At 58.2% G+C, this 19,766-nt stretch overlaps 2 protein-coding genes and 1 non-coding gene across 5 annotated transcripts in view; 2 read left to right on the top strand and 1 right to left on the bottom strand.

The window, feature by feature from the left end:
* Positions 1–585, top strand: part of SELENOO (selenoprotein O) — a 14,750-nt gene extending 14,165 nt beyond the window's left edge. The window contains exon 9 of the mRNA XM_036278271.1: positions 59–585. Coding sequence (XP_036134164.1) covers positions 59–232 — 174 coding nt within the window. The 3' untranslated portion in view covers positions 233–585. The remainder of the gene's footprint in view (positions 1–58) is intronic.
* Positions 1–19,766, bottom strand: part of TUBGCP6 (tubulin gamma complex associated protein 6) — a 20,072-nt gene extending 306 nt beyond the window's left edge. The window contains exons 1-25 of one of the 3 annotated variants that reach the window (XM_036278253.1): positions 19,026–19,766; positions 17,261–17,424; positions 13,214–13,424; positions 10,839–11,012; positions 9,637–9,758; positions 8,805–8,865; positions 8,584–8,693; positions 8,186–8,277; positions 7,958–8,097; positions 6,811–6,960; positions 6,311–6,392; positions 6,139–6,227; positions 5,930–6,045; positions 4,803–4,941; positions 4,438–4,509; positions 2,932–4,276; positions 2,723–2,781; positions 2,424–2,574; positions 2,156–2,336; positions 1,908–2,049; positions 1,633–1,827; positions 1,421–1,553; positions 1,118–1,331; positions 832–1,031; positions 638–742 (exon numbers count right to left, since the gene is read on the bottom strand). In XM_036278253.1, coding sequence (XP_036134146.1) covers positions 651–742; positions 832–1,031; positions 1,118–1,331; positions 1,421–1,553; positions 1,633–1,827; positions 1,908–2,049; positions 2,156–2,336; positions 2,424–2,574; positions 2,723–2,781; positions 2,932–4,276; positions 4,438–4,509; positions 4,803–4,941; positions 5,930–6,045; positions 6,139–6,227; positions 6,311–6,392; positions 6,811–6,960; positions 7,958–8,097; positions 8,186–8,277; positions 8,584–8,693; positions 8,805–8,865; positions 9,637–9,758; positions 10,839–11,012; positions 13,214–13,424; positions 17,261–17,424; positions 19,026–19,766 — 5,175 coding nt within the window. In that variant the 3' untranslated portion in view covers positions 638–650. Of the gene's footprint in view, positions 1–575; positions 743–831; positions 1,032–1,117; positions 1,332–1,420; positions 1,554–1,632; positions 1,828–1,907; positions 2,050–2,155; positions 2,337–2,423; positions 2,575–2,722; positions 2,782–2,931; positions 4,277–4,437; positions 4,510–4,802; positions 4,942–5,929; positions 6,046–6,138; positions 6,228–6,310; positions 6,393–6,810; positions 6,961–7,957; positions 8,098–8,185; positions 8,278–8,583; positions 8,694–8,804; positions 8,866–9,636; positions 9,759–10,838; positions 11,013–13,213; positions 13,425–17,260; positions 17,425–18,892; positions 18,957–19,025 lie in introns of those variants that run through there. The other 2 variants (XM_036278252.1, XM_036278254.1) reach the window with 2 other exon arrangements.
* LOC118641203 lies at positions 14,394–14,503 on the top strand. Its single transcript, XR_004961565.1, has one exon. It is a non-coding gene; the product is annotated as a U6 spliceosomal RNA (small nuclear RNA).

Raw genomic sequence — 19,766 nt, 5'->3', positions numbered from 1 at the left:
GCAGGGATAGGCCAGGGAGGGAGGGACATCCTCATCAACCCCCCTTGCTCCTCTCCAGGTGCAGCGGGTGCTGAAGCTCCTGGAGGCCCCGTTCCACAGGGAGGGGGAGGCCACCGAGGTGCTCGAGGCCCCTGAGCCTGAGGGGGCCAGCAGGGCAGCAGACAGGCGGGGCTCCTACAGCAGCAAGCCCCCGCTCTGGGCAGTGGAGCTCTGTGTGACGTGATCCTCGTAACAGCCTTGGAGGCCTCCACACCGGGAGGCCCCCAGGGCCCCAAGTCATGCTGAGTCCATGAGGCCACGTCCAGCCAGCGGAGCCACCCCACACACCCACCTCTCCATGACGACAGAGATGTCCAGTCAGCACCTGACCTGTCTCTGTCTGACACGGACTCAGCAGCCCAGCACAGTCCCGCAACCAACATACTCCCCAGAAAACGCCGCTTCACGCAAGGACAGCTCAGCAGAGGAACTGGGCCCAGGACACAGCAGCCACAACCCACCGTGGCAGCCTGGGAGGGGCCAGTGCTGCATGGCTCCTGCTTGTCATGGAGCCAGCCCCTAAATAAACCAGCAACTTTCAAGGTCCATCTATCTCGGTGTGGTCCTTCTGCCCCAGCCCAGGTGGGTGCGCGCTCACCGCAGAGCGGGCCTCAGGCGTCCTGGTAGTAGTTGTTGAAGTTGATGCGCAGCAGGAAGTCCTCCAAGTGGGGCTGGTAGCCTCGGTTCACCAGCTTGGTCACCACTGTGGGAGGGGTGGAGCGTAGCTGGGTGAGGCCCCCCTGGGCCCTCCCCTTCTGCCCCAAGCCTGCCCTCCAGTGGAAGACAGCTCACCTTTGAAAAGGAAGTGGGAGTAGTACTTGAAGGTGTTGTAGGACTGCTGCATGAGGGCAAAGTTAGGGTGCTCGGCGCCACGGGGGCCACCGGCAGGGCCCCAGGGCTGGGAGATGAGCTGGCTGCGGAACTTGAGGACCAAGCTGAAGACGCTGTGGATGATGTTCATGACAGGTGCCGCCTTCTCTGTCAGCAGGCCCCTGGGGAGCAAGGGCCGATGCTTCTGGTGGGTGGCCTGGCCTCGGGCATCCCTGACGCCCACACCTCCCCTGTGCCCCCGCCTCACCTGAAGACGGCCTTGTGCAGGTACTCGGCATGGGCACGCTGGATCTCCTCAAGGTCGCCCACTGTGGCCAGCCGGGCCCGAAACTCACACCAGGTGACGTGCAGGATCTGGCTGGCGATGTAGCCCTGGATGACCTTCACGAAGTGCTGCATCTCGTGCTTGAACAGCTGCAGCTGGCGGAACTGCACGGAGCCAGCTGCAGGGCTCACCAGGGCTGCACAGAAGGCAGAGGAGTAGCTGCCACCTAGCAGCCACAGTGACCACCACTGGAAGCTGAAGGGTGTGGGCTCAGGCGGGCCTCACCTGTGCGCTTCAGGTGGAAGCAAACGTCCTTGAGCGTCCACATCATGAGCTTCAGCTGCAGCAGGAACGAGAAGATGCCGCTGTACCGGCTCAGGCAGCTCTCGGTGATGATGATGTTGAGGGGCCAGTCAACCTGCGGGGGGCAGCTCAGTGCACCTGGCGGGACAGCCCAGACCCGCCAGCTCACCCCGTCCACACCTGACTCCACTGACCTTGTACCTGAGCTCCAGGCAGCTCAGCACGTCTGGAGCGTTGGGAACAAAGGCCTCGGGCAGGAACTTGAGCGCGAAGGAGAGGTTGGCCGCCAGCGGAGAGTCACCGTGCAGGCTGTGCTGCAGAGCTTTGCGCAGCGCTGCGTTGAGCGCCAGCGGGGTAAGCAGCTCCCCCGGCGTCTGCCCCGCGCCCAGCTGCAGGAAAGGACGCAGGTCCCAAGGCAGTCCCGTCCTGCCGCCGCCCCACAGCCCGCCCCCGTCCCCACCCTGCTCACCTTCTCAAAGAGCAGGTCACTCAAGGACTGTGCAAACTCCCCGTCCTCCATCAGCAGGAAGTGCCGCAGGGCCTCGAAGTGCGCCTCCAGCTGGAGCTCCACGAAGAAGTAGTCCACAGCAGCCTTGTTCACCAGGGAGACGCTGGCGGAGGAACCTGGGGTCAGCACTGCCAGGGGGCGGGGCCAAGCAGGGGCTGGGGGGGCAAGCAGGGGCTGGGGGGGGCAAGCAGGGGCGGGCGGGCACTCACTGCGCTGCCAGCGGCGCGGTGACAGAGTGCTTCATGAGCACCGGCAGCGGCAGCAGCTCGCTCAGCTGCACCGCGGTCTCATGCGTGGTCTCATCCGTGTCCAGGGGGCCCCGGGTGTCCTCAGGGAGGGCGAAGGCCCGAGGAAGCCCGTGGTGTAGGAGGCGAGCGACAGGAGGCTCTGCTGCAGGGTGAACACAGCCTAAAAAAAGTCTACCCCGGGGCCAGCCTCCGGGACCGCCCTTCCGCCCACCACAGCCTGCATACTCACACATGGCCTCGTAGCTATCCGGGTACTGGTCCAGTCGGTACTGTCCCACCAGGCTGGCCAGGTAGGCCTGTTCCCTGCCCTGGCGCCCGGCCACTGCACCTTCTTCCACCTTCTCGTGGAGGCCTGGGCTGCTCTGGGAGGCTGCGCCTTCCTAAGACAACCCAGCCTCAAGACACCTGTCCCTTCCCCTTATCCAAAAGAGGAAAGGCAGGTGGCTCACTGCCCATGCAAGGCCAGGTGGGGAGGGTGGCCAGCAGTGCATGCTCCCCACCCGACCCCTCAACCTCATCTGCCCTGACCTGTGAGCCTGAAGGCTGACTTGGAGAGCAGTCCTCGGGATCTCCAGTCCCCCCCGGGCCTGAGTGGCACAAACGGGTCCGGAGTGAGTGCCTGCTCTGGGGCAGCACCTCCCAAGTCCCCAGGTCGGCAGACTTCTCGCCCTCCCTTCCTCCCCGTCCTGGACCCAAAGATACCATCAGTGACAGGTCAACTCTGAGGTCCCACTGACCTGACTCCTCAGGGATGCCATCTTCCAGAGCACTGGTCCTGGCCACAGCAGACGGCTCAGGCTGGGGGCCACTCTCCTCCCTGGAGCCAGAGCCAGCCCCCTGAGCGTCGGAACTGTCTGAGGCCAGTTCTGACAGCTGTGACTCAGATTCCCCGGCAGGACTCTGTGCTCCCAGGCTGAGGCCTGACTGAGACACATGGTCAGGGGGGCTCTGAAGGGGCCTGGGTGTATCAGGCTGGGCTTCCTCTGGGACTCCTAGTATTACTTGGGACTGAGACACATGTCCATGGACATTCCACTGTGGCTGGGAGGGGGCCACATCCCACACGTTCTCCCCCACCTTGATGCTGGCATCAGACACGTGCCCGTGGACATTCCACCGTGGCCGGGAGGGGGCCACATCCCACACGTTCTCCCCCACCTTGATGCTGGCATCAGACACGTGCCCGTGGACGTTCCACCGTGGCCGGGAGGGGGCCACATCCCACACGTTCTCCCCCACCCTGATGCTGGCATCAGACACGTGTCCGTGGACGTTCCACCGTGGCCGGGAGGGGGCCACATCCCACACATTCTCCCCCACCCTGATGCTGGCATCAGACACGTGTCCGTGGACGTTCCACCGTGGCCGGGAGGGGGCCACATCCCACATGTTCTCCCCCACCCTGATGCTGGCATCAGACACGTGTCCATGAACATTCCACAGTGGCCGGGAGGGGGCTGTTCTGGAAGCGAAACTCCCAGTGAGACCACCACCCTCAGACACATGCCCACAGGACTGCTCCATGGCCTGGCTACCCCCTTCCTGCAGGGGGTTGTTCCTGGGTGGGTGTAGGTAAGGCAGAGCTACCTGCCCGTCTGGGACACAAGTATCCAGTGGCACGTGAGTGTCCCCCCACAGCTGCAGCCCCTCGCAGTCCAAGCTGCTCCTGTCACCTACAGCCTGGAGAGGCCCTGGGGTCGAGGTGACCACAGATGGCCTCAGGACAGTTCTGAAATCGTACTCCTGTGGCCCAGAGCACCCTGTGCCTGCTGCTTCTGACGAAGCCGAGGGGGGCAGATCTGAGCCGATGGTCTGCAGTGCCTCCTCCAGGACGGGGGCCATACCAGTATCCACAGGTTGCTCAGCACCCTGGCTCGTGGGCAGGAAATCTTGGATGCTGAGGCCTGCAGAGAATGGCCCTGGCCCCTCCACCTGCCCTGGCTGCGGGCCTGCTCCCAGCTCTGGAGGCTCGAGGGGCTGTGGCATCAGCTCACTGGGCCTGCATGGGCCATCCCAGGCGGCCCCGTGCCCAGAATCATAGCTGCCACCTCCATCAGGGCGCTCGGGGCCTGGAAACAAGGCCTGAAACACAAGAGCATGTTGGTCCTTCTGGTTATCTGGCTGTCCCCAAATTCAGTTCTATAACCAGCATCAAAACCCATCTGTGCTCCCTGGGCAGCACGGGTCTGGGCACCCCACTCAGCCCCACACTCCATGCCCCGGATCCTGCTCCAGCCCCTCACCTGGGAGCCTGCACTCGGCAGGACGGTCGGCGGCTGAGGGGGCTTCCCCTCGGACAGGTCCTTCAGCATGGCCTGAAATCCAGTTGGCAGGAGGTGAGGCAGCGGCTGTGCGGGGTGGAGTGGACCCGACAGCCCCAATCGCCTGGCCCAGTGTGCGCGCCCACCGGCCACAGCAGCAGCAGTGGAGACGGGCACTGCAGCGCCCTGCTCTCGGCCTACAGAAAGCTCTCACAGCCTCTCCCGAGCCACATCTCCGAGCGACTGCGGAAAGCTCTCAACCCTCCCCTAGAAGAGCACACAGGCGTGCAGGAAGCTCTGGGGGTCCCAAGCCCCTCGCAGCCCAGGGACGAGCTGGCCCGACGCACCTGAATGCGCTCCTGATCCTCCAGGAGAAAGCGAGCCCGCGCACTCGCCAGTCGGTGCCTCTGGATTTTCCACAGCGCCTTCTGCTCTCGGCGAGCTGCCTCTGCAGACAGCTTGCTATAATGGTCAACCAGCGCCTGCCTGAACCAACATCCAGAGAGAACTGGTCACCAGCCACCCCACTGTCCAGCTGCTTCCCCACAGGAATGGCTCTCCATGACAGAGGCCCGGCAGGTGGTCTGCTCAGCCTGGCACCTTCCCGAGGCCACCAGCTGGCCCCTCTGCACGCCACAGCTCCTGCAGGGGCCTCACCAGGCTGCTCAGCCTGCCCACCAGAGGCAGGCGCCCAGCCCGGGCTTGGCAGATGTCCCTGGACTGAACACCAGAATGAGTCCTTACACCGCCTGAGCAAAGGGTCCTCTAGGGGGCAGCCTCCTTCCTCAGCTGCACGGAAGGAAGGAGATAACATCTACCCACTCACGCGTACACCCATGGGCATACATCACACACCACACATATACGTGTGCACGTACACAGAGACATGCACATATGCATGCAGACGTGTGGACAGACACAGACACGTGTGCACGCACACTGGCTCCAGATCACAGCTCTACAGACAGCAGCTGAGGCTGGGACAACCAAGGCCACGAGCAGGAAGGGACAGCCGCTCCCACAAAGGCCCCCTCGAGAGGCCAGCTCTGCCCCCGGCGTAAGGGAGATGCAGGGGAGGGTGAGAGAAGCTCGACCCTGTGAGACCAAATGTCAGGTGATGTGCTGGACAGATGCCCACCTGTCTGGCTGAGAACAGGTTAAATGGAACGACCAGGAGCTGTTTAACTTAAGAGACGAAGAGCAGGCATGAGCAGTGCGTGGACCTGCCTAGGCTCCAATCCCCACAAACCCGCCACGAGCAGACATTCTGAGGGCAGCTGAGGACACCTGGACACGCCAACGGATATGTCCAGAGGTACTGAGGCCAAATGGATGCTTGGAGTAGAAACAACTACTTAAAAATTTTCCAAATAAGTAAAATGACCATCACTAAGATCAAACCAGTTACCAGGCCCCCACCGTCCCTCACCTGAGGGTCAGCCCAGCGTGACCACTCTGCCCTGGGCCACCCTACCTCGCTTTCCTCTCCAGCTGCTCCTCCAGGGCCTTCAGCCTCTTCTCCCGGTCTCGCAGTTCACGCGCATAGCTGAAGTCGTCGTCTAGCTCCTCCTGCCTGGCCGCCCGGCGTCGCTGTACAACACACCCACATGCAGCCTCACTGTTAAACCTGCCCCACGGGCCTGCCCCACATGCCTGCCCCGCCAGGGCCCGCAGCCCACCCACCTCCTGGTCCTTCACAAACTGCTCTTTCAGCCTCTGAAACTGCTCTCGCTTCCTGGCGTCCAAGGCCATCCGTTCAGACATCTGCCGATCTGCATGGAGACAGACAGTGCCATGATGAGGAGGCCCCAACAGGCGCCCTCAGAATCAGAGGGAGGACCCGAGCCACACGCACCGCTCAGCGCACTCAGGACCCTGGATGCTGCTTCTCGGGCGTGGACGATTAACTCTTGTTTAGCAATTTCCATTCGTAATTCCTGGAAAAAGACCACCAGTAAACACATCCCAACTCCGTCCCCTCTCCTGGGCTGGATGGCTACTATGCAGCTGCTCAGACCCCAGGTGGACCCCTCCAGGGACAGCGCCAAGCTGTGAGGGGGAGGTGACTTGTCCTAAACAGTAACAAGCCTGGCTCCTAGGTGGCTGGCAGGGTCTTGCCCAGCGATCTGAGGCTGAGATCCAGGCCTGAGCCAGCTGGCCCCTATGGGGATGGAGGGCCAGCTCTCTCCAGCACCCAGCCAGCTCCCGGAGGAGAGAGGGGGGAGCCCCTGCCCAGGGCATGCCCCACCCAGACACCCCCCAGAGAACGCCAGGGGCAGCACCGGCTCGCGTGCCCCACACCCAGCACCCCTTGGAGGGGGAGGGTGTGAGGGACCCCAGGGCTGTGGCTCTAACCCTCTCCTCCTTGCTGATGGAGCTGTGGCGCGCCACCCTCTCCATGCGCCCCAGGTAGATGGCACAGTCCTTCTCAATCTCCTTCAGCTCCTCCAGGGAGAAAGTCACCGAGATCCGGGGCACAGGGACGTCGGACCAGCAGAGATAATGCTGCCAAGGGAGACCCCACTGTGAGCCTGGTGACACGTGGCCTCTGCTTCCGTGCTCTGGTCACCCACATGACAGTTCATTCCTCAGCCAACGGGATGACACCCTCCAAGGCTCCGAGAACACCAGACAGGCTGCGTGGGGTCTCTGCACAGCCACAGGCCCAGGCTCCCTGCAGCAGAGGCAGGTCTGACCTCACAGATGACCTTCAGAAAAAGCTTCGAGGACCTGGAGGTCCTGGGCTCCCTCACCACAGGGCCAGGCACTGAGGGGAGCCCACACAGGACAGATTGACCCTGCTCCATGCCAGCCCCACCCTCCACAGCCCATCTCCGGGCAGCCCCTGGGATCAACTGCACAGCCCCTGCACCAGCTCTGGCCGCTCTAGTCGGTTCTCAGCCCAGCACTGGAGGGACCCCATCAGCCTCAGGCTGGGCCTGACCACTCCTCTGCCCTGACCCTGCACAGCCCCCACTGGCCCTTTGGTCTAGCCTCTGCCCACTGTCCCTGTGCCTGGAAGCCCCAAGTCCACCTGGCCAGCCACCTGCCTCTCTGCTCAGACGTCAGACAGCACCTCCTTGCAAAGGCAGCTTGTCCACCCACACCTACCGCTGCCCCCTGGGCCTGCTTGGCCACATGGATGTTGGCACAGGCTTCTGCCCAGGCCTCTGCTCCAGACACAACTCCCTGAACCAGCCTGGTCCCTCTTCTTACAGTCACACCCCACCCACCACAGGCCATGCCCCAGGACGGGGCCCACTGCCCCCTGGCCTTTGCTTTCACTCCCATCTTTGAACACGTGCCGAGACAATAGCTGCTCGTGAGACTTTCAGGGGACACTGAGGGACAAGTCACCAAGGTCCCAGCGCCAACATGCTGACCCAGACAGAAGACCAGATCTCAGGGGGACCAGGGATAGCAGATCCGGACCTTGGCTCCGAGGGAGGAGGGCAGGGCCAGGGGCAAGCACACTGCGGGAAACAGGGGGGTCCGTCCTCACCTGGGGGCAGCAGAGCTTTAGCAGGTTGATGGTCTTCCCGCAGACATAGACATCGTGAGCAATGTGCTTCAAGAACGCGGGCACACAGTCCTCCACCTCCTTGGAAATGAGCGCGTAGCCGTGGGTCCAATAAGCCCTGTCTGAGCGTGGGAAGGACACAAGGCCGGCCTGCACCCAGGCTGTGTGGACCTGCCGGCCGTGTGGGGGCCCCGCCTAGCAGCCACTTACCTCTGAAGCCCAGGTACTCATGGTTCACCTGGATCATGAACTCCCCACAGACATCTCTGAAGACCCCACTGTACACCCAGTCGTAGATGAACCTGGCAGGGAGGACCGGCCAGCATTGAGGTGGGATGGCAGCACCGGGTTGGGCGTGGCAGCCAGGTGGTGGAGGGGTTTGCCTAGGGAGCCCAGTCCAAACCCCCACTATGCCCTCCCTCTCCCCACTGAACATTCCTGACTCAGCAGGTCTGACAAGGGAATGCATCTCAACTCTGCTAAGACTGTGCAGCCCACCCCACCCACGCACAGCGCTCCGCGCCCTAACCCACCCACCCCCACCCACGCACAGCGCTCCAGGCACAGCGCTCCACGCTCCGCGCCCTAACCCACCCACCCCCACCCACCGTGTGTAGGGCTCGCAGCTGGTCTGCAGCAGGGACAGCAGCACTGGGTAGTTCTCATTACTGCAGTTATCCAAGGCCTCCTGGTAGAGGTAGGAGAGCAGCTTCACACCCTGGAGACAGCAAGGGGAGGGGCTCAATGCGTGCGCAGGGCACAGGAGACCCTGCAGCCCACCGAGGTCACGTTCAGCCACGCCCCCCTTTCTGGAGCCCGAAGAACTCACAGTGGGGAAAGCAGCCCTGGATTCCCCGCAGGCGCCTACACCACAGAGCTCAGCCAGGTATCTAGACAGAGAGGCCAGGTGAGAGATGGTAAGTAGGTGCTCAGAGCCCCCAGGCCCGGTGAGAGCAGGTGAGCAGAACCTGTCCCAGGCCCGGTGAGAGCAGGTGAGCAGAACCTGTCCCAGGCCCTTCCCTACCCATCTTCCTGCTCCAGCTTTAAAACCAGCTGCACCTCCTGGATCTCAGATCCCAGCTTCCTGCCGGATCCCCACACGGGCACCCCATGCACCTCCACCTCCTTGCAGGCTCGGCCAGGGCTCCCATCACTGAGCACTGACCCTTCCCCTGCACCTGAGTCCCTCCTGTAGCCCCACTTTACCAAGGTCGCCGCTGCCTCTGGCCTAGGTTACTGCTAAGCCCCTCAGACCCCTCACCCTCCACGCACTGTAGTCCACACAGCAGCACAGCAACCCCAACCCCACCTCCCTCACTGTGCCCTCTCTCCAGCCCTCGGGGCCTCCACACTCTTCCCCGCTGCCTGGAAGGCCTCCTCTCCCCCTGAGCCCACCTCCCCAGGGCCCCAAGCCCCTCCCTCTTCTCCAGGCAGCATCTGCTGACAGACACTTGCCTGGGTTACCTAACTGCTTCCTGAGTGCCCGGAGCCAGGTCTGTGGGCCCTTATGTGCCCTCAGGGGGAGCCCCACCACGGCAGGACAGCACCAGCACCTGATGAACTCAGCTGGTGCAAGAGCTGTCCGGACACCTGTCAGGAGGGCTGTTCTCTAGGCCCCCCCCCACCAGCCCTCCCCACTCAGCCACTGTGCTGTGGCTCACCTGAGCTGCCGGCCCAACTTCTTGAAGAGAAAGCCAATGGTGAGGAGGCTCAGAGTGGGTGGGGTGGAGAGGACACAAGCCCGGTAATACTGCAGGTACCTCCTCAGGCCGCTGGTGAAGGCCTAGTGGGCAAGGTGACTGAGAGGAGGGTGGCTGGGCAGACTCAGCCACAGAGCTCGGGGCTTGGCAGGGGGCACTGGTGCCAGGGAAAGGGCTCAGCTGCTGTCCCCTAACCCTGGGCTCCATCTCTCAAGGAACAGGCACCTGTGGGTCACACCCAGACACCCCAGCCTAGCTGGAAGCAAGGACCCAGGCCCTCTGCAGATCCTGTCCCTGCAGCCGGACCAGCACACCAGGAAACTAGAACACAGTGTGGCTCGGAGGGACTCTGGGAAGGGGGGCTGGCACTGCACATGGAGGCTAACTCTCAGCGATACATGCATGCCGGGCGGGGCCGCAGCAGCATGGTCCCAGCGCAGCTCACATCTTCACAGCATGTCTGTAAGAAATGCTCCGGCACCAGTGAGGAGACAGCTGTCCTGCCCTCATGTCCCAAACAGCAGGGTGTCTGCCTGTGTCAGTTTCCTTCTGCCCCCGTGCTCAGCCCTGTTCTCCATGGGCCAAGTCTGTACCTGGACCTCACTGTGTCACCCCGACCACCTGCCTATAACGCCAATACGTAAAGGCACTGCGCAGCCCAGTGCCACCTTCCTCCCTGAAGGCCCCTGTCCGTGCTCCCAGAATGCCCTGCTCAGCTGGATGCCTGTCCCTCCCATGAAGCCACACTCGCTGTCCTGGGGGACTGTACCCAGTGCAGGAACAACGGGAAGGCCTTCAGGGAGACCGGGTTCAGTCCCAGCTCCTGGAACTCAGCTCACCAAATAAGGGGATCCACTGTGTGAATTGCATGCAGTTTTCTGGGGACCCGGTGGGGATAGCAGAACATGCCCACCTTCACCACCTGGCCATTGCCCCAGACCCCTCAAATGTGGTCCACATCTGCCTCCACTATGGCATAGCCCAAACGTGTTTGCCCGTGAAGTGACGATGGTGGAACACTGTTCCTGGAGGGTAACCAACGAACTTCGGACGCTACGAGGAAAAGGGTCTCAGTGGTGCTGGGCGAGAGCTGAGGCCCTTTCCAGACATGTGCACAGTTCTCAGGAAGGGCTGTGACGCCCCCCAGGAGGCCGAGGCCCTACCTGGAACACGAGGCCTTTGCTGCATGAGGCGTCCAGCACAGGCTGCAGAGAGAAGTGGCTCAGGCGTGCATAGTGGGTCCCGCACTCGGCCACCTCCGAGAGAAGGCTGCTGATACTCTCGGGGGACGTTCCCGACACATGGATGCCCCGCTTCACGATGAAGGCCTGAGTCGACTGGAGAGGACAGAGGAGAGGGCACTGAGGCCAGACATCCAAGACCCTTTCTTCCCATGCACCCAACCACGGCTCTGCCCAGACAGCCCAAGGCTGAGAACCAACCCAAGACACGTGAACAGGAAGTTCCAAAGGCAAAAAGCAGGTGGCCCATAAAGCAGACCCAGCTGTCCCACCCCTAGTGGTGAAAACATACAGAAACAAGGTGTCATTTTTCACTGACCCCACTGAAGAATATGTTTAAATGTCAGGCCATCGGTGGGGAGGGTGCAGGAAGATAGGGCGCCCTCCACACCACACGAAATAACATCCAGAAGAGCTTTCTTGGGGGTGGGAGCTTTAGAAGATACCGACTCCCAGGGTCGTATGGGAGAAGTATGGACAATGCACACGGTATCTGCACAGCTCGTTCCCACCACACGGCCTGCAGCCAGAGCAAAGATAGCCCGAGGGGCGGCGACACAGCACAATGAGGCGGTGACAGCGTGTCACAGGGAGAGGCACAGCCCAAATGACCGCGTCAAAGAGAGGTGACCGCACCGCACACCTGAAGGAACTACAAAAAGCAGCGAGCTGAACCCAAAGCAGCAGGAAGGAAACAAAGATGAGCAGAGGTGAGTGCAACAGACTGGAAACAGCAGACAGAATCATGAAGCCAAAAGCTGGTTCCCTGAAGAGATCAACATCAACAAACCTTCAGCAGGGCTAAGAGAAAAAGACGACTTAAAGGAGGGACGACACAAGAGCTGGAATCGGAAAGGAAAGCGGGCAATGCGAGATGCGGCAGCCCCACCAGCGAAGTCCCCTTTGAGAAATGCTGGGGGCCCAGACAACTGACCCCATGAGTGACCGCAATCGTCCCTTCCTGCACCCTAAGCTCACCCTTATGTTTCAAACCCACCACTCAGTGGGGAGAACAGTCTTTCCAGTGAACAGGACTGGGGCATTGGGCCCCACATGTACTCGAGGGAGTGAAAACAGGACCCGAACAGGGAGTCACCGTGCCCACAGCAGCCACGGGGCAAAGGCAGCCCAAGTGTCCATCAATGGGCGAAGGATAAGCAAAACATGGTCCGTACATATATGGAGTATCGTTCACTCCTAAAGGGAAGAAAATTCTGACCTGCGCAAGAACACAGGTGAAGCTCAAGGACTGTGCTCGGTGAAATGAGCCAGACACAGAAGTCCAGCGACATGAGGCACCCAGAGGAGTCACACTCATAGGGACAGAAAGTAGATGGTGGGGCTGGGGCTGGGGCAGGGGGTCAGTGTCCACTGGGGACAGAATTTCTGGTGGGAAGACGGAAAGTTCTGGACGTGATGGTGGTAACGGCTGTGTAAGTATGAATGTGCTTAATGCCGCTGGTCTGTAACTCAACTGGCTAAGACGTTACGCTTTAAATTTTTTTTTAATTTTTATTGACTTATTTTTATTTATTTTTTAGATAGGTTTTTACTGCTTTTTCAGAGAGAGAAGGAGAAAGACCGACACGATGTTCCCTGACGAGGAACAGAGCCAGTGTCTCTCGGTGCACAGGCCCAGCCAACCAGCCAACCAGCCAGAGCGAGGTGGTGCCTGCCTTTCAAGTTATGTAACAAAGCACTGAGGCCATGAACATGGGGTTCGAGAACCGCCTGCAGAGGAGGGCCCTCCGCAGCAGCAGCCCCCGAGTGTGCCCGAGCGGCTGTGGAATGAGAACGGGAGACAGAGGCTGGGCCCTCAGCGGAAGGAGGCGGCTCCAGCAGAACCTGTGCGAAAGGCTTCATTTCCATCAACTCTCATAGATGAGGCCCAGCGAGTGCCAAGTGCTGGTGAACTCCAGCTCCTGGCCAGGGAATGTCCACAATCTGAGAAAGGCCAGCGACAGTCACCTTTCCGTGTGGCCCTTCCTGAAGGCCAGTCTGTGCTGGCCTCATGCAGGACGCTTGGGGGGAAGGGCAAGGCAATGGTGGGTCCAACCCTATGTCTCTCGTTCAGTTTGTGAAAGGACATCAGTGAGTGAGCGCTTTTAGAACTGAAACGAGAAGCACGTGGCCGCAGTGGCCTGGGGCTGATCTGCAGGCCCGCCTGGCCTGGCGCTGGGCTGGGTCTGAGGCCATCCACTCACTGCACTGGCCTCCTCCCGCCCTGTGGAGTGCCCGGGCAGGGCCAGGCACCAACCCTGCGCTGGTGCAGTGACTGAGTGCCAGCGCTGCCTTACCTGGCAGAGGGGGAAGGTGGCAGACACGACCCCAATCAAGACGTTCAGCACATCCTTCACCAGCTCGCACTCCTGTACCAAGACAGGCTTCTCGGCCTGGGGCAGGCCCCCGCCCAGCATCTGCAGCTCCCCTTGGCACAGCCGGCAGAAACTGTCGAAGGCGTCCCTTCCTGCCTCCGTGAGGTAGGGCTCCTCTCTGTGGCCAGGGGGGCTGTGGAGACAGAGCCACAGGGACCTCAACCACATGAACAAAGGGCAGGAAATGTGACTCGCTACGACAAAACCTCCAAGAAATACAGAGCAGCTGTGTATCCGACCAGCCACCAGCCTCTCAGTCAGCTCTGCGGGCTCAGCGCAGGCTTCGCTGGGTCCCGTCTGGACAGACGGGACAATTCACTGAGTCCTCACTCACCAGCACCCACTGAGTGCACACTGTGGTCCTCAGGACGACCCCTCACCCACAATGTATCTTTATGTTAAAAACAAGCACAGCCCGGCTGGTGTGGCTCAGTGGATTGAGCGTTGTCCCTTAGACTGAGAGGTCCCGGGTCAGGGCACATGCCAGGGTTGCGGGCTTGATGCCCAGTACAGGGTGTGCAGGAGGCAACCGATCGATGTTTCTTACACTGACATTTCCTTTTTTTTTTTTTAATTGATTTTTAGAGAAAGAGGAAGGGATGGGGAGAGAGACATAAGAACATCAATGAGAGAGAACACTGACTGGTTGCCTCCTGCACGCCCCCCACTGGGGATTGGGCCCACAACCTGGGCATGTGCCCGGACCAGGAATCAAACTGGTGACCTCTTGGTGTACGGACTGACACTCAACCACTGAGCCACACCAGCCGGGTTCACACTGACGTTTCTATCTCTCTCTCCCTTCCTCTCTCAAAACAAAACAAACAAACAAAAAATCAATAAAAACATTAAAAAAATAATAAAAAAAGACTGGCCCTGGACGGTTTGGCTCAGTGATTAGAGCATCAGCCTGTGGACCAATGAGTCTCGGGCTTAATTCTGGCCAAGGGCATGTACCTCAGTTGCAGTTTGTCCCTGGCCCTAGTCAGAGTTATGCGGGAGGCAAGCAGTCAATGTGTCCCTCTCATGTCAATATTTCTCTTTCTCTCTCCCTCTCTCTCCTTCCCACTCTATATGAAGATAAATAGAAAAATATCCTCGAGTGCTTGCTTCGGCAGTACATAGAGTAAAAAAATTGGAACAATACAGAAAAGATTAGCATGGCCCCTGTGTGAGGATGACATACACATTTGTGAAGCATTCCATATAAAAAGAGAAAAGAAAAATATCCTCGGGTGAGAATTGAAAGAAAAAAAAAATTTAAAAAAAAAGGCCGGCATCCTAAATAAATACTTAAAGAAAAGAAAAGAAAAGCAGCACAAGGTCTGCACGCCCAGGTGCACGCAGCATATTCACAACAGCCCAGTGGAAGCAGCCCGAGTGTCCATTCCAGATGAATGAATGTGAAAACATGGCATCCATCCAACAACAGAATATTACTCAGCCTTCAAAAGGAAGATGACGCTTGAGGACATTGTGCTCAGTGAGATAAGCCAGACACAGAAAGACAAATACTGTAGATCCCACTTCGAGGAGGTCCAACAATAGGCAGAGTCAGAAAGCAGGCGGTGGTGTGGGGTGAGGCGGGGGGGGGGGGGGGGTCCCAGGCTACACAACAGTGCAAATGTGCTCCATGCCAGCTGTGCCCTTAAAAAGTGTTAAACTTTCTGTGCTCCATGCCGCTGAGCTGTGCCCTTAAAAAGTGTTAAACTTTCTGTGACCTATTCTTTACACAAAAGGAAGGACGCACAAAGGAGGGACAGAGCAAAGTCTCATGGATTTTCTGCACAAAGCAGGCAACTGGGCCTTGCGGCTCGGGCACAGGGCGGCCGCCAGAGGCTTTGCCTCCCGTGAGTCCTGTGCTGAGAGTTCACCCAGCACAGTCACATCGTTCAAAATCAGCCAAAAACATGGGGTCTTTCAAATATTCCTTTGAAAACCATCAACCTCTACTGAAAAATATGAAAAAAACTGTCTTTTAAAATCCACTGGAAATCCCTGGCTGGTTTGGCTCAGCGCTTAGAGCACAGGCCCGCGGACCAGAGAGTCCCAGGTTCAGTTCCCACTAACGGCATGTACTTCAGTTGCAGTTTGTCCCCTGGTTGGGATCGTGCAGGTGGCAACCAATCAATGTTTCTGTCTCTCTCTCTTCCTCCCTCACTCCCTCCCACCCTACCTGAAGACAGATGCATAAAAATGTCCTCGAGTGAAGATAAAAAAAAATTTTTTTTTTTAATAAAAGCCACTGGAAAAGTAATTTCTCAATAAACAGAGCCTGGGAATATAGGCCTTTCTGAAATGTTTCTTTTCATTTTCAACCCCTGACCAACTCTTTTCTCCTCCCCTCAAAAACTCATTTTTAGGTCTAGCAAATCAAAAAGTGGCATTTATTTTTCAAAGACAAAAGTCGTTTTTCGCCTTGGCTGGTGCGGCTCAGTGGCTGAGCATTGTCCTGTGCACCAGAAGGCTGCCGGTTCATTCCTAGTCAGGGCACATGTGCAGTTTGTGGGATCTGTCCCGTCGGCAACCGATCAATGTTTCTGTCTCATATTGGTGTTTCTCTCTTTCTCCCTCTCCCTTCCGCTCTCTAAAATCAATAAAAACGTATTTTTTTTAAAAGTCACTTTCCACCCTGGCCAGTTTTTCTCAGTGGTTAGAGCGTCAGCCTGTGGTCCGGAGAGACCTGGGTTCAGTTCCCACTAGGGGCACGTACCTCGGTTGCAGTTTGTCCTGGTTGGGTTGTGCGGGTGGCAACCACTCGATGGGTCCCTTTCATGTCAACGGTTCTCTCTCTCCCTCCCTCCCTCCCACTCTATCTGAACAAAATATCAAAAGAGTGTCCTCAGGTGAGGATTTTTAAAAAAAAAGTCATTTTCCACTGGGAGGTTAACAAGCTCCAAGCTGTAGGACATTCTGTGTGGACGGTGTTGGACCCCAGCACATTTCCCTCCACCTCAGGCACGGTGCAGAGGGTTCGAGAACAGTACATCTCAGAACTCGTTCAAGTCACAACGCTCCCTGACAAAGCACCGTACTGCACTCCCTCCCATCGCTCTCAATCACCCAAGTGCAGGGGGAGCACATGGCTTCTGCCCCATTTTTGCAGGATCGCCCCAGCACCACCCTGCCCCGCAGGACTCAGAGCCAAGGGAGAAAAGCCCACCAAATCCCCACTCATCCCCACAGAGAACTCAGCCCCTCACAGAAGGAAGCAGCTTCCCCAGGATGGGTGGCGTCCTGCAGACCAGCCGCCCTCGGCAAGCGCAGGGGGTCCTCCAGAGAACAAGGCAGGGGCAGAGTTTACAGTCCCGGGGCTGTGTGTGGACAGGGAGCTCTGCTTCCGGTAGGAATGCAGCTTCCTCGATTGCCCACAGCAGGAAACGAGGAGACAGCTGGGACTAAACCGGAAACAGGTTCTCAAGATTCAGAGAGCCAACCAGAGTGAAAGGCCTCCATCCCCGTTCCAGGAGGTTTCGAGACACAGGCACGTTGCAGACTCAGAGGCCCCTGGACCGGGAGGAGCAGCGATCAAGGAAACATGCTGTGACCACAACCACCAGCCGGAGGGCACCCCCTCATCCTTCCAGATGTGAACAACAGTGGGCATGAAGTAAGTTCCCCTGTCAGCACCCAGCCCCAGCCCCGACCACACCGCCTGCCAGGCCGCCCTCAGACACCTCGGATGGGAGCCCGCAGGGTAAGGACGTTCACTCGGTGCAAGTGACTGCTCCACCTAGAAAGCGGGATCTGCAGAGCTGCTGGCACAGTGGGAACCTCCATGAAGCCCTGAGTCCTGGCCCCCAAGCATTTCTCTCAATTCCCAGAACAAAGACAAGTCTGTGCACCAGCCTGATGGAAACTTCCAGGTCCCGTCACGGCGGCTTCTGCCAGAGCCACCTGGGCTCTCTGGGTAAAGACACCTCACGAGCCAGAGGAGGGCAGTGCCTGCAGAGGCAAAGGCACACGTACCAGCCAACTTGTTCCCAGCACCTCCTCTTGCTGGCCTCATAGGTGAGCACGGCGTCCCATGGGTCGATCTCTGGGGTTGTGCCCGGCTCAGACTGGGAGTCGGGAGTCAAATTGGATGCTGACTGGAACCCCTCATCTTCAGACGGATCCACACTCTGAGGCACCTGGAGACCAGGGGGAAGGAGGAAACACCACATGTGCCTTTAGGTCTAAGTTTCACCCGTGTGATGGAAATCCCAGGACTTCTCCACACATTTACTCAAATAGGAAAGCCCTGCAGAATGTTTCCTGTTTTTCTTGAACATGTATGTACTACAGAGTATTTTTCCCTCCATTAAATCACTTAAGGAATTAATTTACTAAGATTATCAATTTCCAACTTCATACACCACGTAAGCCTCAATATAACTTACAATGAAATGCATCCAATCTGGAAATTCCATTTTAGGGAACCCAGCATGAAAATCATACTAGAGTCCGAAAAATACATGCACATCAAGATGTTTGTGACAGTCAAGCCAGCACGACTCAGTGGATTGAGCATCATCCCATGGACTGAGAGGTCCTGGTTTGATGCCCGGTAAGGTCACATGCCAGGGGTTTCAGGCTTGATCCCCAGTCGGGGGCGTGCAGGAGGCAGCTGATTGATGTTTCTCTCTCACATTGATGTTTCTAATCTCTCCCTTCCTCTCCCTCTAAAAAAAATCAATAAAAACATATTTTTTTAAAAAAATGTTCACAACAGCACTGTTTATGTTTGCAGATAACCTAAATGTCTCATAGTAAGGGAATGAGGGAGCAATGATAGTGCATGCTTTCAATAACATTCATAAAACCACAAAATATAAAGTCCAATGATGGCTTACTTAACAATGTAGGAAAAATCTCGCCCTGGCCAGTTTGGTTCAGCAGTTAGAGCATCAGCCTGCGGTCCCGAGAGACCCAGGTTCTGTTCCCGCTAAGGGCACGGCCGTCAGTTGCAGTTTATCCCGGGCCCTGGTTGGGTCATGTGAGTGGCAGCCACTCGATGCGTCCCTTTCACGTCGATGTTTCTCTCGCTTCCTCTCTCTCCCTTCCACTCTATCTGAACAAAAAAAAAAAAAATGGAAAAGTGTCCTTGGGTGAGGATTAAAAAAAACAACAAAAAATGTAGGAAAAAATCTCACTTTACAGGTGGAAAAAAGTATATAAAACTGTATGTATAGTACAAACAAATGTTTTTGCTACTGAGCACTTGAAATGTGACCAAGGAACTGGACTTTTTTTTTTTTATCCTCATTCGAGGGCATTTTTCCATTTTTTGTTCAGACAGAGTGGGAGGGAGAGAGAGGAAGAGAGAGAGAGAAACATCGATGTAAAAGGGACACTTCGAGTGGCTGCCACCTACACGATCCAACCAGGACCGGAGACAAACTGCAACTGAGGTACCTGCCCTTAGCGCAAACCAAACCCAGGTCTCTCTGGATCGCAGGTTGACGCTCTAACCGCTGAGCCAAACCGGCCAGTGCGGAACTGCACTTTTTATTTCATATTAATTAACTTAAGTTTAAGTGGCACCTCTAGAGGATGGAATAAGTGACAACAACACGCCCTGTGCGTAAGCATGAAAAGCAGCATGCTGCTTGGGCCTACCAGTGGGCAGTGGCGTCCTGGCCTCACCACAGCTCAACCACGTGTCCTGGACTCCAGAGCTGTCCCACCCCTTCCAGGTCAAAGGAGGCGTTTCCAAAGGCCCCAGGAGCGGAGGCAGGAGAGCTGCCCTCACCTTGATGGCCAGTCCAGCGAGGTCTGCGCTGTCTGGCACCGGGGGCAAGTCCAGCCGGACATCCATGTCGTATGTGCGACTGTGCACAAGGGCTCCGAAGAGCGAGACCCGGGTGTCTCTCTCGAACCTGTCTCCACAAGGGTCACCGTATGAGAAGAGCCGGGCAGTGGGCAGCCCGGTGCCCGGCGCCGCCTCCATCACCTGAAGCGCTTTCTGGATCATGTCCTGACACAAATACTCCTCTCTGGAGATCAGAGACTGAACGTCCATCTCGAACACACTCAGGTCGTAGCAGTCGTAGCCGCTGTAGGGAACGTTTCTCCCGACGTGCTTGTTGTTGAAGAAGTAGTCCCGTTTTCGGGGCAGGACCTGAGGGGGCCCACTGCCCGCCAGCTGAACCAGCAGGTCCAAGGCCGACCCCACCTCCACCAGCGGACAGCACGGGTCTGCCTCGAGCTTCTCCACAAGCTCCTCCAGACGGTCAGCCTCGGGGCCCAGGCCACCCACTCTCAAGTCAAAGGACAGCATGAGGATCTTGTTTTTCACCGGGAGACTCGAGAGGTCGGGCTGCAGCTTCGGCGTCTCCTCTCGGAAGAGATGTGCGAAAAGAGCGTTGTAGGCCACTCTCTTGAGGCTCTGCTTCGCCCTCCTGCGGCTCGGGCTGCGCTGGCCCAGGTGAGCCCTCGCAGCCGGCAGCAGGGCCTCGCACAGGTCGTCGAGCAGCTGGGTGATGCTGGCCAT

Source organism: Molossus molossus, unplaced genomic scaffold (genome assembly GCF_014108415.1).
Source record: "Molossus molossus isolate mMolMol1 unplaced genomic scaffold, mMolMol1.p scaffold_m16_p_26, whole genome shotgun sequence".
Classification (NCBI taxonomy): domain Eukaryota; kingdom Metazoa; phylum Chordata; class Mammalia; order Chiroptera; family Molossidae; genus Molossus; species Molossus molossus.
Note: the sequence above shows the minus strand (reverse complement) of the source record. Positions and strands in the feature narration are given on the sequence as shown.